We start from the raw sequence: 17,377 nt of genomic DNA, 5'->3' as shown, positions 1-17,377 counted from the left end.
AGATGCAGAGTTCAAAACTCTGGTAGTCAGGATGCTCACAGAAATGGTTGAGTATGGTCATAAAGTAGAGGAAGAAGTGAAGGCTATGCAGAGTGAAATAAAGGAAAATGTACAGGGAACCAACAGTGACAGGAATTCCTTCCTGGGACTCAAATCAACGATTTGGACCAAAAGGAAGAAATAAACATTTAGCCAGAACAGATTGAAGAAACAAGAATTCAAAAAAAAATGAGGAGAGGCTGAGGAACCTCTAGGACAACTTTAAATGTTTCAACAGCCAAATCATAGGGGTGTTAGAAGGAGAAGAGGAAGAGCAAGAAATTGAAAACTTATTTGAAAAAATAATGGAGAACTTCCCTAACATGGCAAAGGAAATAGATTTTCAGGAAGTCCAGGAAGCTCTGAGAGTCCCAAAGAAGTCGGACCCAAGGAAGCAGGTACCTAGGCACATCATAATTACATTACCCAAGATTAAAGAGAAGGAGAGAATCTTAAAAGTAGCAACAGAAAAGGAGGCAGTTACCTACAAAGGAGTTCCCATCAGACTATCAGCTGATTTCTCAAAAGAAACCTTGCAGGCAAGAAGGGGCTGGAAAGAAGTATTCCAAGTCATGAAAGGCAAGGACCTATATGCAAGATTGCTCTATCCAGCAAAGCTGTCACTTAGAATGGAAGGGCAGATAAAGTGCTTCCCAGATAAGGTCAAGTGAAAGGAGTTCATCATTGCCAAGCCCTTATTATATTAAATGTTAAAGGGACTTATCTAAGAAATAAAAGAAGATCAAAAACTATGAACAGTAAAATGACAACAAACTCACAATGATCAATAACTGAACCTAAAAACGAAAACTAAAACCAAGCCAACAGCTAGAACAGGAACAGAATCACAGAAATGTAGATCACATGGAGGGTTATCAGCCAGGAATGGGAGGGAGGAGAAAGGGGGGAAAGGTACAGGGAACAAGAAGCATAAATGGTAGGTACAAAATAGACAGGGGGAGGTTAAGAATAGTATAGGAAATGGAGAAGCCAAAGAACTTATATGTATGACCCATGGACATGAACTAAGGTAGTGGAGGGTGGAGGCCAGTGCCAGGTGGAGGAGAATAAAGGGAAGAAAAGAAATGGGTCAACTGTCATAGCATAATCAATAAAATATATTAAAAAATAAAAATAAAATTAAAAAATAAAAATTTAAAAGGAAATAATTATGCAATGTGATAGAGGTATTAGCTAAAGCTATGGTACTAATTATAATATATAAATGTTTCAAATCAACACATTGTACTGCTTAAACTTATACAACATTATATGTCAATTGTATCTCAATGGGAAAAGTTAATAAGTAAAATGTCCCTTCTCCAGTGGTCCCAACACTCCACAATAGCAAGCCTATTAAGAGATTCTCAGCAGTCAGTTCCAGAAAAGCTCTTTGCATGTATAGTTCGTGTTTACTAATGGGATCATCCTCTACTGCTCTGAAACTTGTTTCTATAACTTAACAATATACCTTGGACATTTTAGAAAGAGCTTTTAAAATTACCTACTGTCTTCATTTTGAGGATGAACAAATCCCTGAGGACCAGAGAGGTTAAGTGATGTGCTCACACTGGATCTCCTACTGGTTTTGGGTCAGCAACCCTCAATGGCCGCCCTTCTGTCTCAAAATTTATGTTGACACCTGACGCCTTTGGGTGTGTCAATCCAGGTTCCTTAATTGTAGTGTCCCACTAAACTGTGTCCTGTGAGGGCCACCAACCCTGCGTTCCCTGCTACTTCTCTCAGATGCTGCTTTGAGTCAGGGGATAGTGGCTAGAAATGGGTTGGCAGGACAAAACAGCATTTCCCGAACTTCAATCATTCTGGTACAACTTTCCTGATTGTAATCATTTTCTCATGCTACCTGTTATTTATTTTATATTTTTCATTAAGTCTATTCACTATACAATTTACTATGCTACTTTTCAGCAAACATTTTCTTTTAAATTAACTGCTTTTATAACTGCATATGCTAGTTATAATTTTCAGAACATGAATAAAAACAAACATATAAACATTAAAATAAAACAAAAATTAAGGCACAGACTATCCAGCAGTGGTATACAGCCTACATTTTGGGGGAAATATAAACTAAATGCAGTTTATATTTGCAACATAGCAGGAATATGTTGGCCAGATCAGAGCTTTTCACACAAAATGCAATTTTAAAAACAATAGGCAAACACTACCATCAAGTTGCTGTGTTTCTAAATGCTTACTGTCATTTTCTGTACTTATTCCTCGGGGACTCTAACCAGCAGCTGGTGACCGTGCCTTAAAGAGCAGTGAGCTGCTTAATTGTCCATTCTTCTAATGGACAATTAGAAGATTGTCCAGCCTTAGATGGCCTGCATATAAATGTATCCCATGGAAACCTGGGCAAGAGACTTTTCCTCTTTGTGCCTCAGTTTCCTCAAATGAAAAATGAAGGGCCCATCACTGGCAGGCTTGTTAGCAACAAAGGCTTCACGTGCTGGGGAGGCCTTTGTCACGTGGCATGTCTGGGAGCCTCCGTGTGACCACGTGGAGGGCCGCCGACGTCCTGGAAGAGGGTGTGCTGACCTGTGAGGACGGGTCTGCCCAGGACCAGGATGAGCCCCGAGCGGAAATTCCTTTGGGAAGTACACATCTAAACACAAGGACAGATTTAAAGGGGGAGATAAGTGTGTGAGGGGAACCTGGGTAATGGTGGGAGTCGGGGTTATTTGTCAGAAACAGAGAGTGGGAAGAAAGAGGGTGAAAGGCAGAGAAAGAAAGGAGTGAGTCTGGAGGACACTTGAATGGACGCATTTGCAGACAGAGGCCTGGGTTTCTGGACTGTCATACCCAGAAGTTAAAGGTAAGAAGTTGAACCCATTTGAATGGAAAGAGTTCAGAACTGCCCTTGCGAACCTGTCTTGGGCCAGCACACGGGATGAACAGGACGCTTCCCCTGCCAGACACAGCTGAGGAAACCTAACACGCCACACTCCACACGCGTGCAGTGCACTGCACGAGGCCTCAGGCGGCAAGCCCTCCATGCTACATGTGCCTCGGCGCAGGCTCTGGCTTGCTCCGGCACCTGGAAAGCTCACTGTATCATATTTAAGCCAGAATGCAAAGGTGTGTGAAACAAACACATGGATGCCAGGGTCGACTTCATTTGTCTGCTTTATGCTAGGATGACAGAGGATGAGGAAGGACTCACCAGGGCAAACGTGGGCGGTGGCGGAGGTGCTGGAGGGGGAGGGACGGGCATCTTGGACAGTTAAGCTTTCAACAGTCTTGCTGACAAACCTGTACAAACAAAAGAAATAGAAACAAAATATGGTCATGAATAGATTTCTTAGCAATACTCTGTCCTTTTCCTCCCCCTTTCTCGCCAAAGTGACAGCCATTCACACAGGCCAGCCCTTGTAAGAGGTGGAATTACCTTCATGACATTGCTAAGATACGACTGTTCCAGAAGGACCCTGGCAGGGAGGTCTCTCAGACTGAGTGCCTGACGAAACTGGAAGCAAAATCCGGCACCCTGCTGCTCAATCCTACCTCCCACCTAAGCAGGTCGGGGGGCTGACCTGTGCAAGGGCCCTGGGCCTACGGCTGGAGCAGCTGGAGGTCATCATGATACTGCTGGACACGTATTCTGGCAAAGGCTCATGTTCAAGTGGCTCCTCGTCCTCACTCGTTTCCATGACAAGACCCCTTCTTGCTCTCCCACTCCTCCTCCATCCCATGCCTCGCCACTTTCTTTTCTGTGCAGATTCCTGACATTTGCCTGCGGCTGGGCACACACTGTATGCACGTCAAGATGAATCTGCTTCTGCTCTGGCCTTCACAGGACTAGTCCTCCAGGGAAAGGGAACAGAGACAAGGTAAGGTAAGCAGGTAAGGTGAGGGGTGAGGGGGCTCGATTCCTAGTGTGCTCCTTGAAATTTCCTTGTAGGGTCTAAGTGGGGAAAAAAGAGGGTGAAAAGAGACAGGGACTTAAACCTGTGACCCCTGGGCTGTTTACTAGAAGTGGGCTTCATGAGGAAAGCTTTGTGCATAGTGTGATCGCCCTGGGAACACAGGAAAGGCCAGACTCCGCGGCTGAGCGGGAGAGTTTAGGGCGACCCTGGTGGGTAGCAGCCGAAACTGCGCTGAGGAAGCTCCAGGAGTTACACCAGCCACAAATCCCGTCTCCCTTTCCCTCAGGCCTTGGAGTCCCTTCCCTGGGTCTCCTCCCGCAGGGTCCCAGTCCCAGTAGTACCTCACCCCCTTTCTCACCCAAAGCAATCCCAACTTCTCCCACCCAGCCCCTGCCACTGCTCCCAGAGGGGTCCCCGCTCAGCAGCATGGGCATCACCGGGGCCGTTAGAAACATCAAATCTCAGCCCCTCTCCCCACAACTGCATCTGCTTCAGCACTTGAACAAGACCCCTTGGTGATTCATCTAATTCAGAAGCCTGTCTGCAGAGCGTGAGCCTTAAGCCAGCGGGCAGCCTGGGGCGCCGACCACTTGAGTTAATGCCACTTCTACGGAACATGTGCCCCCGGTTTCCAACAGCAGAATTATCTTTCTTCCATTCATAAGAGTCTCCTATTGCAGAAAACAATTTCTTAGAACTTAAATTGAACTTAACCACTATAAATTAATGTGGAAAACTTATACCTTGAAACAAATGCTATAATAAAGCAGTGCTTTTCAACTGGAGTGCCGCGAGAATGTTTAAAACATGCAGTACCTGGCTCATGAGTCAGGGGCACTGACCTCCTTTCCCTTAGATTGTCAAATTAAAAACTGACAACAGCCAACAGAACAATAGCCGTCTAATGAATAAATCAAAATTATACACATTTTTTTGTCAGATGGACAAAAAAAATTTTTTTTGGTGTGCCTTGGAACTTTAGTACTTAGTTCACGTGCGCCATGGGGTGATAAAATGTTGAAAATCCTTTAGTAACACTGAGGTAGTGCTGGATGGCTTGCTTTCCGCTAACAGAAATGGATGGAAAAGCTAGAAGGCGGTGGCTGGACGTGCAAAGCTGCTGGAAGAAGGCGTGAGGGCAGTTTGGAACAGTCCTGTCCAAGACGGCTGCCTAGAAAAGAAAAACCTAAAAGCTCCAGGGCAGCAACGGCAGGTCTCACTTATTGACGGGTGACTGGATCCAGGATGTGTTACTTACATTGTCTCTAACTTTTACAGACCCTGCAAACCAGTGTGATTCTGCCAGTTCTGAAGAGGTCACTGAGACTCAGAGAAGTTAAGGAACTCACGGAAAGACCTGCACAATTTGTTCCAATCAAGTCCTTTCAACCCGGCTCTTTTTAGATAAGCAGTTTTAGGTAGGGAAAGGACTAGCTAACACTCAGTGCTACTGCTCACCTGCAAACTGGGTGAGACTCTGTTTTTCATAAGAGATCATCTCAGACAAGGATTCTTTTAAAATGTGTTCCTTACATTGGTTTTTCGCACGATGCCAAGTATACAGTCGTCCCTCGCTATACCGAGGTTCACTTATTGCGGCTTCACTGTACTGCGGGTTTTTTAAAAAAGGCCAAGCGGGTGGTGTAAGCAGGGTCAGCGCCTGTGCTCGGAGGTCTGTTAGGGGCTCTCCAGTTGCAGAAGGCGCCTTAGGAGGCCACGGAGTCAGACACCTCCTAGGATCAGGAGGAAGGACAGGGACCTGGAACTGGATTCGGGTCCAGCTGACTGTGAAACATACTGCGGCCAAAGCAATGGTATTATCAGAGCTGCAGAAGGCAGATCAATAAGGGGTAGTTTGGCTGGGTCCACCCAGAGGGCCCAAAAGGTGGGCTCCATGGCACAGACTACCCACGTGCTTGGTGGATGGAATGCCCCTCAGAGCTCGAGCTCATTGTGTCGGATCCCATGTTCCCCAGCTGACCCGTTGTCCTAGTCCTGAGAAGGGTGGATTCAGGTCACCAGGAACCCCGTGTGGGTTTGGCTCTCCTGAGTCGGTCTCTGGTTGCAAAGACCAAATTGGACTTCTGTCCTGTCATCTTAGAGGCCAAACTGCGGCAAATGGACCCTTTCAGGGGACTGCTACCCTGCAAGTCCAGTTTAATTATTTTACAATTTCCTGTTGTTGCCATTCCGGTTCTGACTATGCACCAACCGACATAAATAAACCCCTGCACCACAGGAGCCTGGCCTTCCCCTCCTGGGCCCCTCAGAGGCACGACAGGGAGAAGTTCTGTGGGGTAGGCTCTTGACTCTCCAAGGCTGATGCAGACCTGAGTACACTGAATGGCACCGGGGGTCAGGGATGCTGACCCCACACGTCCGCATGTAACCTCTGACCTCCCCAAAACCGAACTAGTAGCTTACTGTTGACTGAAAGCTTTACTGATAACAGTCAATTAACACATATACATATTACGTACTGTATTCTCACAATAAAGTACCAAAAAAAATATTACTAAGAAAATCGTAAGGAAGAGAAAGTATATTCATAATATTTTCTGAAAAAGAAAATCCGCATGTAAGTGGACCCACACAGCCCAAACCAGCGTGGCTCAAGGGTAATTGTAGTCTTTTCCCTCAGCAGCCGCAGCTTTCCCTGCCTCAGATTTCTCACTCCCTTCCTGACACACCCCTCCTCAGTGCTGACAGGTAATTGATTGACGGCAGAGGCTTCCAGGGTCTCTTGGCTTCTGCCTAGCTGAACAGCTGCGTGGGTGGACTTGTCTATAGGTTTGTGAGAACCTTCAGACTCAATCCAGTCACCTCACCACATGGGTCAAATCCCACCTCCCCCATGCTGGGCCCACACCAGGCCCACTTCTTGGCTGTCCTCCCACCAGACTTTGAACTCTTCTCGGTCTCCCTAATACCTGGCACAAAGTACGTGTCTCGTTAAATATGTGTTGAGTGGAAGAGCCAGGTGTCACACAAATAAGCCATGCGCCAGCCATTGGAATGGCTCCCAGCATCAGCCCTTGCACTCTGAGGTTTGGGCAAAGAATCAGCCCCGTATCAGAGGGGCTTACTAGCAGTGAGTACGGGACTTGCTCCCCTGGCAGTTCCTGACTTTGCCTGTGGAGCAGAACCCAAGGCCTTGGGAGCGCCCTGGCTTCACTCCTCTCATGGCATTAACGGCTCACATCAGAACCAGAACTGGGCCTTACTGAAGGGCCTCAAAAGCAGCCTGGATCCGAATGGACCAGGCATTCCCAACCTTGATCCTTACACCTTCAGGGTCTGCAGACCCAATTCAGGGGTTTGTGAACTTGGATGGAAAAAAAGGACATGTTTATATCTCCTAAGTTCTAGCATTTCCTTCAATTATGAAGGTAAGCCACAGATCACAGCACCTGAAACTTTTTCATCAACAGATTTTCACATGATGTTTTCACATGATGTTGCAACAGTTTCAGATCTGTCTTGAAATTATGGCACCATTTAGATCTGCTGTCAGATCTTGTACATATTTCTGTCTAACCAGTTCCTTAGCAATCCTCTGTATTTTGTTTTATGCATTTAACAACAGTCCAAGGAGGAGTCCTTTGGGCTTTGCCAGACACTGGTGTGGCCTATGGAACAAAAAGGGTTGGAATCCCTTTGAGAACATGAGAGCTGGGCCAGGAGACATGGTTTGGAATCTTTGCTCTGCTACCTAATAACCTGAGGTAAGAATGTAACTTCTCGCAGCCTCCCATTCCCACCGTTAAATGGGGGTTACTGGGAGGACGGCATGAAATGGTGCTCAGCAAGCTCTCAGCATGGCTGGTAGAGTGAGCAGTCAATAGGCAGCCCTAGACCTCTCTTCCTTAAGGGTGAGCACCAGTCCTGCTAGTGTGAGTGCCGCTTGAGAACCTGGCAGAGCAGGGACCAAGTTGGCGGCTTGGCTGAGGCCCTTGCTTAGCCCAGACTCCTGCGAGGGTAGAGCTGCACAGGTGGAAATGAGAGCCTGAAGACCTGGCCTTGCTGCGTGTGGTTCTGCCCTTGGGAGACAGGAACGCAGCAGGAAAGGCAGCCCTCATACAAGGCGAAGGACCAGGGCAGCGGCTCCCCAAGTGCAGGCTACCTTGTGCATCAGGATCAGCCGTGCATTGTGAGACCGCTGTGTCCCGCCTTCCACCGCAGCCAGGCTCCCTGACATCGGAGGATCTCTGACCTGCCCTTCTGCTGATCCTTGCCCTCCACCCCACCCTCACCCCAGGCATTACATTTGTAAGAACATTCACTTTTGACACTTTGAAGAATCATTTCACTGTTTAAATAACTGTCATCACAGAGAGAAAAGCCAGAGTTTTCTAAAATGTTCACCTTGTGTGTTGAATTTCATGTGCACAAAGAAAACCACAAGGATGGAAGACTTTTCTGTTTTCAGACACAGTGCTATGTGTTGAATTGTGCCCCTCCCAAATTCACCTGTTAAAGCCTGAACCCCCTAGTACCTCAGAATTGGAGATAAGACATCTAGAGAGGTGATTAGGTTAGGTGAGACCCTCAAATCCAATACGACTGGGGTCCTTATCGGAAGAGGAAGAGGCACCAGTGATGCAGGAGCACAAAGAAAGGCCAAGTGAGGACACAGGGAGAAGGTGCCCAGAAGACAGTCCTCGGGAAAAGCTGAACCTTTGACACCTTGATCTTGGACTTCTTTCTAGCCCGCAGGACTGCAAGACAATAAATTCTGCTGTTTGAGCCACTCAGTCTGAGGTTCTATTATGGCAGCCCTAGCAAGTTAACAAACACAGTTTTAACAATTCTTGTCTACTACCCCACTATGGAAATTATAGAATAATGGATTTTGAATAAAACATCCATCAATTGATTTCTTACCCAAAATATCTCTGGATTGTCATGTATTAAAGATATAAAAAAAATCATCCCAAACCCTAGGTAGGGTGTGTGAGTGATTACAAAAGTCTTCCTTAGTAATTGAATACACCATTCAAAACCCATCAAACTCTGGGAGAAAAAGTGTTACAGCGATGGGAGGGATCTACTAACACGCCTTTTAGAAAGGGACTGGCCCTGCGGGTTGAGAGAACAGAGCAGGGTATTTCGCATGAATGACTAAAAAATTCATTGACCGGTTTTTCTTCGCTGCCTACACACATGTAAGTACACACACAATACACATCGACACTTAGAAATGCTGGGATCCCCTCGTTCTGTGAAAGAAACGGTTGGCTTTGTCAGTTCCACTACGACGCCATTAGGTCAACATCACAGGCTAGCACTTATGCCAGACAGCACCGCACCTTGGGGCCCACAGCCCTCTCCTCCACATGTGATGCTGGCTATGAGGGACACCTGTGAGGAAGACCGAACTGCTGGGCACACTCCTCGCCCTACAACACGTATTCTCCCTGAAGGCACAGCCGATTAGAGGCTCACCTACAGCCCGCAGTTCAGTCAGGAAACTTACGGTTTCTTCTTCAAGGCGCTCATCTCAGAAAGAAGAATTATTTCTGAACGTAAAATGATCTGCCTTCTTAGAGTCAAGAGAACTGTCTAGTTATTTAAATAAACCGTTCCTCAGTTTCTCTAAGCCAACTTTAAATGCATTTTAGATCATGCCGTGTGCAGCCCACAGTACGGAACCATATGAAGAGGGGAGAGATTTCCGACACTGTCCAAGGAAAACATCTGATAGCCCTCAGAAGGCTGCCTCTGATCCTGGGGGGAGGGGGGGGGGCGGGCTGAATCAGCCACATTCTCCTAGAGATGATAAGAAGCAGGTTTATCCCATCATGTTCTATCACCATTTTGAACTATTCAAAAATATAAAGCATCTTGCTAAATAAATTCTTGCCAAAAGTCACCCCTAAATGCTACCCTACAAATGGGAGAAAATTAAACTTTTTTTCAAAAAGGTTGAATCAACAGAGGAGTATTTAATTTGCTGTGTGTGAGGGGCGTTAAGGTGAGGACCCATCATAATAGAGGTAACACAACTGGACAGATCCGAAGTTCCACATGCTCTCTTGCCCCCATTACTTTTTATTTTGTACCTTATTTCCATTTCCATTCATTTATGTTTTGCATTATATATAATGTTCTTAAATTATTTTTATGCATGTATTTTTCACATGCTCTTGCCTTCTTCAAGTTGAATTATTCTGAGGTTGTATTTGTTTTATGCTTCCAAAAGTAACATTTATTCATTTAGAAAACTACAGACAACACAAAAAATACACAAAGATGAAAATTAAACACAACAGTGGTATTTAACCACTGAAAGAATTTGATAATAATTAAGTTTTAGGTGAAAAGATTTGGGGTTAAAAATACCCAGGCAATTCTTGTTAATGTTTTTGGTATATAGGGTCCAGCACAAACAACACCCCCTTTTTTATGAGCTGATAACTTATACCAAATCTTTTATTACAAAATCATAAGCATGTGATTGTTATGTAACTCTGTAACATAACAATATCACACTCAAGCATACCATATGAGATTTTAGGTGAAATGTTTTCAAATCCCTGTCCATCTCATGGGAGACATTCACGTGCCCTACCAACCATACTCAACGGCGTTACTTCTGCTGGATTCTGTATATCCTTCTAGCTTATAAATACAGACACACACACCCTATCTATCTATACATACACACACACAATTGTTTGACTAATAAATACTAATAGAAGGAAATTTATAATAAATACAACTCAACCATGTTTTAGTAAGAAAAGTCTCTTAAATTTATATTGAGTTGTTATAACCATAAAAAAAAGATTGCAGAGGTATTCATTATAAAGCCAATGAACCCACTTCAAGTTATACTGTAAAAAGAAAGTTATTTAGCCAACTCAAATTGCTGCTAAAATCCTGAATTTTACAAAGCTTGTAGTTTTGGGATTCTTGCTGAATTATTCTTGATTCTATTCTTTGAGGGTCCTCCATGATGCAAGCTCAGTGGGATGTGTTTAAGATCTGCAAACCATTAGTACTAATTAAGATGAAGGTGGCTTTGTTCTTCAACTTCCTGTAAAAACGCTCAACAGGAAAATTGATGCTCACAGCAAACCACAGCCATCCTGTTTCTTTAGCACAATCTTTTCACAGCTGCAGTCGCCCGGAGTTTCTGTTTTACGGTATCAGTCACAGTGCAGCGTCTCTGCCCTAACCCTTACCCCCACTAGCCCAGCCTGTCCTTTGGCCATTTCAGAAAATCTGACATCTTTGCATAAAGTTTGTTTCTATTATTGTTACTCTTCCTCTTCTCAGGTCCAAGCTCAGAGGGCTGCAGGCAATGAGGCAATCGCCACAAGAGGAAAGACAGAGAAGGCTGCTCAACCGGAGAGGAAACAAGAGGTAGAGGACAGAAGGCAAGGGTTCCTTCATGACAAGCAAAGCAACAGCCTCACCTAGTTAGTTATCATTGTTGCTCTCAATCCGAGCTGAATGTGGAACACGAGGTTTCTGTCCACGCAACCCCTCATCTCTCAGAACCTACTTGCTCCTCTCTCCATTGAACATCATTTAAGACGATAGCGTAAGTTTATTCTGCTTATAGGCCATCTTGTCAGTGGTAAGGGTCTGTGTCCCAACTGTAGTTAGAGGGTTGTTGGCTATTTTAGAAATACTTCTTTTTGGACTTTAATTAGATAAGAGTTTAGAATTTTAGATAAGCTACTTTAGAAACACTTCTTTTAGAACTTATTTAGAGAAGAGTTGATTAATTTGAGGAGGTGAGCAAGGCACTTTTCAGAGAACACATTCTGAAACATCTACTATGTCATAACAATTAGTACGACACCAACTCACAATTTTACTGTAAGAGTAACTGCTAGGGAAATAAAGGCTGCTATGAAATAAAATTATTGTTTTAACCTGCTGTCACATGTTTAATTTAAAAATGAATGCAAATTTGGCCCTGGCTAGGTAGCTCAGCTGGTTACAGCATCATCCCCACGATGCCAAGTTTGTGGGTTCGATCTCCAGGCAAGGCACATACAAGAAGCAACCAATGAATGCATAAATAAGTGGAACAACAAATCTCTCTCTTTCTCTCTCTCAAAATTAAAAAAAAAACTAATGCAAATTCATAGACATCGAACCTTTTCAAAAGTGAGAAAATGAAGGTAAGTAGAATGATCCACCAACCCCGCTGTTGGTTAACTGTGGGAAAGGGAAGGGAAACCTTTCCTACTTTACCCACTTAACTGAAAAGTGTTGCTCTCCTCACACTACTTTCCATCTCTGCCAAGCATTAAGGAACTCAAATCTCAAAGCTAAAATTTTCCTAAATCCCCAGCACCACATTTAGTTTTATCCTGGAATTAAGATCTACTCCTGTCCCTGCTAAATACACACACACGCACACACTCACACACATGCATGCACCCTCACACATAATCACACACACTGCATTATGTTAACACACTTGATGTATTTTATTTATTTTATTGTTGAAAGTGGAGCCTTCTTACATAAGTTAGAAGTGCTACCAAACTTACTTCTGAAAAGGTCAAAAGACTCAGAAAGGAAAATGTCTCATTTGCTTTAAAGATATTTACCATTGCTGGGACATTTAAAATGAAGCATCTGTATAATCCCAAACTCGCAGGGCTGGAAAAAGTCATCTCGGTGTCTCTCAACTGCACTTAGGAAAAAGGCTCTTGAAATTATAGAACACTTCCTACGCACTTGGTTCTTAGGTGGCCTTGGGTACATTACTTACCCCTCTGAGTCCAGTTCCCACAATAAAATGGGGAAATAGTACTTATTAAATAGAATTATTAAATGAGGCAAGTGCTTAATAACTGTGGCCAGTTTTTCCTTTTTATTGGATTTATCGGGGTAGCACCGGTTAACGAAACCTGACAGGTTTCAGGTGCACAGGTCCACCACCCATCATCTTGCTCTGTGTTGTGTGTTCACCCTGCCAAGTCAAGTCTCCGCCCACCACCATTGATCCCCCCACCCCCACCCCCTGTCCCCACCCCTCTTCCCCACCGGGGATCACCACACTGTTGTCGGAGCCCATAAACTTTGTCCTCAATCCCTCCCACTCTCCCCCACCAGCCTCCCCTAACTCAACAGTTGTCAGTCTGCTCACTGTCTATAAGTCTGTCTCTATTTTGCTTGTTAGTTCATTTTGTTAGCCATTAAAAAAAACAAAATAAGCAAAAGTAAAGAGCCTAACACATAGTAAGTGTTCAATAAATGTCACTGTCTCCCTTCCTATTTTACTGTGAGAGGGAGAAACCAGAGTTGATCCAAGCCTTAGTTCATGCGTCCACACCCCTGTAAACCTCTGCATTACAAATGAATGGTGAAGGGAAGCATACATAAGGGGCATTTTAAATTTCTCAGAACAGCATACTAATTAAGGCATTCCTTATTCTAGTATTTTTTTTGGTTTTAATTTTCACAAGTGAGGGCTGCAAAATACAGACAGGTATTTATGACAGGGAGGGGAAATACGCTTTCCAACAAGAAGTAAATGTATGAAAACTTGGTAAAACAAAAATGAGTCAAACCTTAAGCAGCCAGAAACTTCCAAAGTAAATGACGTATTCAGGAAATGTTAAGCAAGCCTTCAAAAGGGCATACAACTTAAAAGGTCCAGGAATTAGGTAGCTTACTTCTGCTTACATTTATCGTAGACTGGGGAACTTCCCGCCTATAGGCCAGATCTAGAATTTGGTATCATTGGTGATCAGGGTGAAATTGCTGTTGGACCCAAGGACGGTTTTCAGCACAGGGATTTCTTTTAACTACTGCAGTCCACTCCAGCATGTGCAGTCCTCAAAGAGTTTAGATAGTAAAGTAATTGAAGAACTGTGAACAACTGACCTATGAATGAACTTTTCAAAGAGCATTAGAAAACCTGACTGTGACTTTAAGTAAATCATTTAAACCTCTTCAGACTATAAAAGGAAGAGTTTTAACTGGATGATGTTCCAGTTCAGAAGCAATATAAGTCTCTGACATGGACATAGAGTACTTAAAACTCACAATCCAAGTGAAGAGTCTGAATACTTTCCACGTGAATTGACCTCAAAACCTTTCCCAGGCTTCCGTTGTCCTCCGTTACTATGCCATCTTATTCTTTCTGCGGCCTTCCCACCCACCTTTATCTCTATCAACTGTTCTACTTCCCTGAATTAGCTCTTCCTGCAGCCTTTTCATCATTTGACCACTTCTCCATTTCCTACTCTGTACCCTAGTTATGCCACTGAATTATTTAAAAGAACTTGTACTTACTGACTAAACTGACATGTGCCCCAGAGGGAAAAACACTTTTTTGATACCCCCCCACCCCCCAAAAAATTCCTTAATCTGCTCCGTAGGTCTCTGGGTACATGGCTTGAAATTTTAACACTACAATATTTTATGCCAAAGCATTAATCATATTAAGTGAAAATAGTACTTTTGAATGCTCCAGAATTTGACTAGCAGCAGTGGCTGTGCACTGCACTGTCAGGATGCGGAACAGAATGCCTCTAAAGAGAAGCTGTTTTCTTAAAGGACTCTGCTTACAAATGGTTTAGTTTAGGACTGGAACTTCAGTAACAGGTCTGTAGCAATAGACGGCAACAGTTTAGTTCTGCGGTGATTTCCTTTGAAGCTTCCAGCGACTCTGCTTACTTTAAAAGCATTTACTGTTGCTGGTGAAAGCGACAATTCAAAGGCAACCGTGTGGACAACCCCACTGTACACGGAAAGGGTATGCTTCCTGACTGACATAAGCCCTAATTTTAAATGGGGAAGAAAATTCCTGTGGGTCCAAACTACCCAGCGGTCAGGAAAAATTCTACTGATAATCTTGCTTACATATTGACTCAAAACACAATTTAGGAATCACCCGCAATCAACATACTGGTGAAAATGGCATTCCGTGCCACAGGAACAGACGTGGTCTTCTACAGAGAAATTAAACGGTATCTCAGCATGCTAAATGGCCCATGAAAAGCCATTCAGTTCTCTCTCTAGCCGACACAGAAAATACATTTAGTTTAAATACAATGCTCCTTACCGTTAAAGGATACCGTAGGAAGGCATGATCAGGGACACAAGCAGACAGAGAGCAAGTGAGATACGAGCCCAGAGAGAAAACCGTCCCTGAAAAAGGCATCATCTTCTAACGCAAGTGTGGGGTCGGTTTTGGACAGCCATTTTGGACCAGCTCTGGCCTCCTGTTAAATGTGACATACTGAGTCAGAGGCAGACGTTCTTCTGTGGTTATTCGCTTCCTGTGTGATTAATTTGTTGTTTGTTCCTTCTTTGCTGCAGAAAAAGAAACTAGATTGGTTTTACTTAAGAAGTAAGCAAAAAAAAAAAAAAAGCCACAACCTAAACTAAACTAAAACAAAAGAAAGAAAGAAAAGAAATGTTTCTCTGTCCCCAGAGGAGAAACATACCTGTTTGGTAGACTAGCAGGAGGAGATCAGAACCTCCATCCAGTTAACAACCCAACTTTAATTTATTCTAAATACCTCCACAAAAATAATTGTTCATGGAACCTGCGATTCCTTCAGGAAAATTCCATTTGAAAGTACTACTCTCAGTATTAACTGTACCATTTAGTATTAAGGAAAAAAGTCACTCAAGAACTAAAAGCTCTCTGCCCTGGCTGGTGTGGCTCAGTGGATTGAATGCCGGCCTGCAAACCAAAGGGTCCCTGGTACGATTCCCAGTCAGAGCACATGCCTGGGTTGCAGGCCAGGTCCCCAGTAGGGAGCATACAAGAGCCAACCACACATTGACCACAATGATGTTTCTCTCCCTCTCTTTCTCCCACCCTTCCCCTCTGTCTAAAAAATAAATAAACAACATCTTTTAAAAAAAGAACTAAAAGCTCTCAAATACACTAGTAATTAAGATAAATGATTCTTCCTCATCTACAGAGCATTCAAGTGCATAGGGAGACAGTCACATATGCAGGTGAGGAAAGCTGGTCAGGTGCATGAATACAAATGAGTTTTGAAATGTGATTTGGTGCCCAAGTCAGGATGAATGATATAGAGCTCAGGGCATATGAAGATCAGCAGCTTTCTGTGCCAGAATGTTGTTTCTGTCCTTCATATTTAATGGAGTACCAATAACTCTCCCAGGGGATGCATGACAAAAGCACAGAGATAATGAACATGGAAGGAAAGTCAGATTTCTCATTAAAGGACTCGAAGATGTAGATAGGCAATGGAATATATTAGAAAATATTATACTAAAATTTTGAATATATATGAACAACCTGAAAATGCTTATAATTTTTTTCTAGGTCCATCTAAAAGGATCAGACTTAATGTTCACAACACATACCATGTAACTCTGATAAAATAATATCAGTTGAAAGAATGAAAAACAGGCATATTTAAGTAAGTAACTTTGTTGTAAAATCTGGACTTTGGGTCTTGATTTTGCTGGGTTCTGAGGAAAACGGCATGAAAAGACAAGTTGCCTATCATTTCCCTTACCTGTAAAATGATAGGACTGGGGAGACCAGTGGTTCTCCATTCAAGAGGCTGTTGGAAATGCATGGAGGAATTTTTAGTTGAAAGTGGGGGGCAGTGGGTTGTAGTGGTGGAGGGAGGGACCTGTAGGATTCATGGGTGGAGCCAGGAATATAAAAATGTCCCATGTTACTTAAGACAGTCTCACACAAAGTACCAGAAGGGATACTAAGATAGTTGATGTCTAAGGTTCTCTCAAACTCTAAATTCTTTGAGATATGAGCCCAGCTACATGAGCAGAGTTATCATGATGCCAGGCCATGGCAGGATTCCTGGACACCCAGCATGGGAGGATTAGTGACTGAGAGTCCTCTCCCTTGCCTGGAGCCTCTTCAGGCATGACTGTATCCCTCTTGCCTGGCATGGGGTCTGGAGTCCAAGGGACACTCAATGTATGGATAATACATGGAGGCGTGGGGCTGGATGGAGGTGGAGGCCTGCAGCTTTCATCTCCTTCCCCCTCTACTAACCTCAGGAAAACAGAAAACCTGACAAACTACCAAGTAAATGCCTGAGTGAATTTATGCGGAAGTCTAACTATAGTTGGGTCTAAAAAGAGAACATGGGCAATATGATGATTTCTCCATGTAGTTTCAAAATTATTTTTAAGTTCTCTAAGTAAGGCACCCCAAACACACACAAACACACACAGAGAAACATATGCACGCTCGGTATGCCATGTGGTTCATGGCTATTCCTATCCACTACAGACCGCTCAGTTAGAAGACAGTATGTCACGGAGAAGGCTGGAGCCTCTGAGACATGCAAGGGGGGAGTTGTCTGGAGTTTGTGTCTATTTCATCTTTAATGAAAACCTGTAAACACAGTCAACCCTGAGCATATTTATGGTGTCTACCATGCATCATAGGACCTAAATCTGATAATGCTCCTCCCCTGCTGGAAACCCTCCAGTGGTTTCTCATTTCACTTAGGAAG

The 17,377-nt window shown here is 43.8% G+C and overlaps 1 protein-coding gene across 4 annotated transcripts in view; it reads right to left on the bottom strand.

Moving 5' to 3' along the window:
* Positions 1 to 17,377, bottom strand: part of WIPF1 (WAS/WASL interacting protein family member 1) — a 120,465-nt gene that overhangs the window by 21,735 nt on the left and 81,353 nt on the right. For 3 of the 4 annotated variants that reach the window (XM_045851834.1, XM_045851751.1, XM_045851668.1), the window contains one exon: positions 3,227 to 3,315. In XM_045851834.1, coding sequence (XP_045707790.1) covers positions 3,227 to 3,277 — 51 coding nt within the window. In that variant the 5' untranslated portion in view covers positions 3,278 to 3,315. Of the gene's footprint in view, positions 1 to 3,226; positions 3,316 to 14,967; positions 15,192 to 17,377 lie in introns of those variants that run through there. The other variant, XM_045851587.1, reaches the window with a different exon arrangement.

This window comes from Phyllostomus hastatus, unplaced genomic scaffold, assembly GCF_019186645.2.
Source record: "Phyllostomus hastatus isolate PE091 unplaced genomic scaffold, TTU_PhHast_1.1 phas_contig_1, whole genome shotgun sequence".
In the NCBI taxonomy this organism is placed as follows: Eukaryota; Metazoa; Chordata; class Mammalia; order Chiroptera; family Phyllostomidae; genus Phyllostomus; species Phyllostomus hastatus.
Note: the sequence above shows the minus strand (reverse complement) of the source record. Positions and strands in the feature narration are given on the sequence as shown.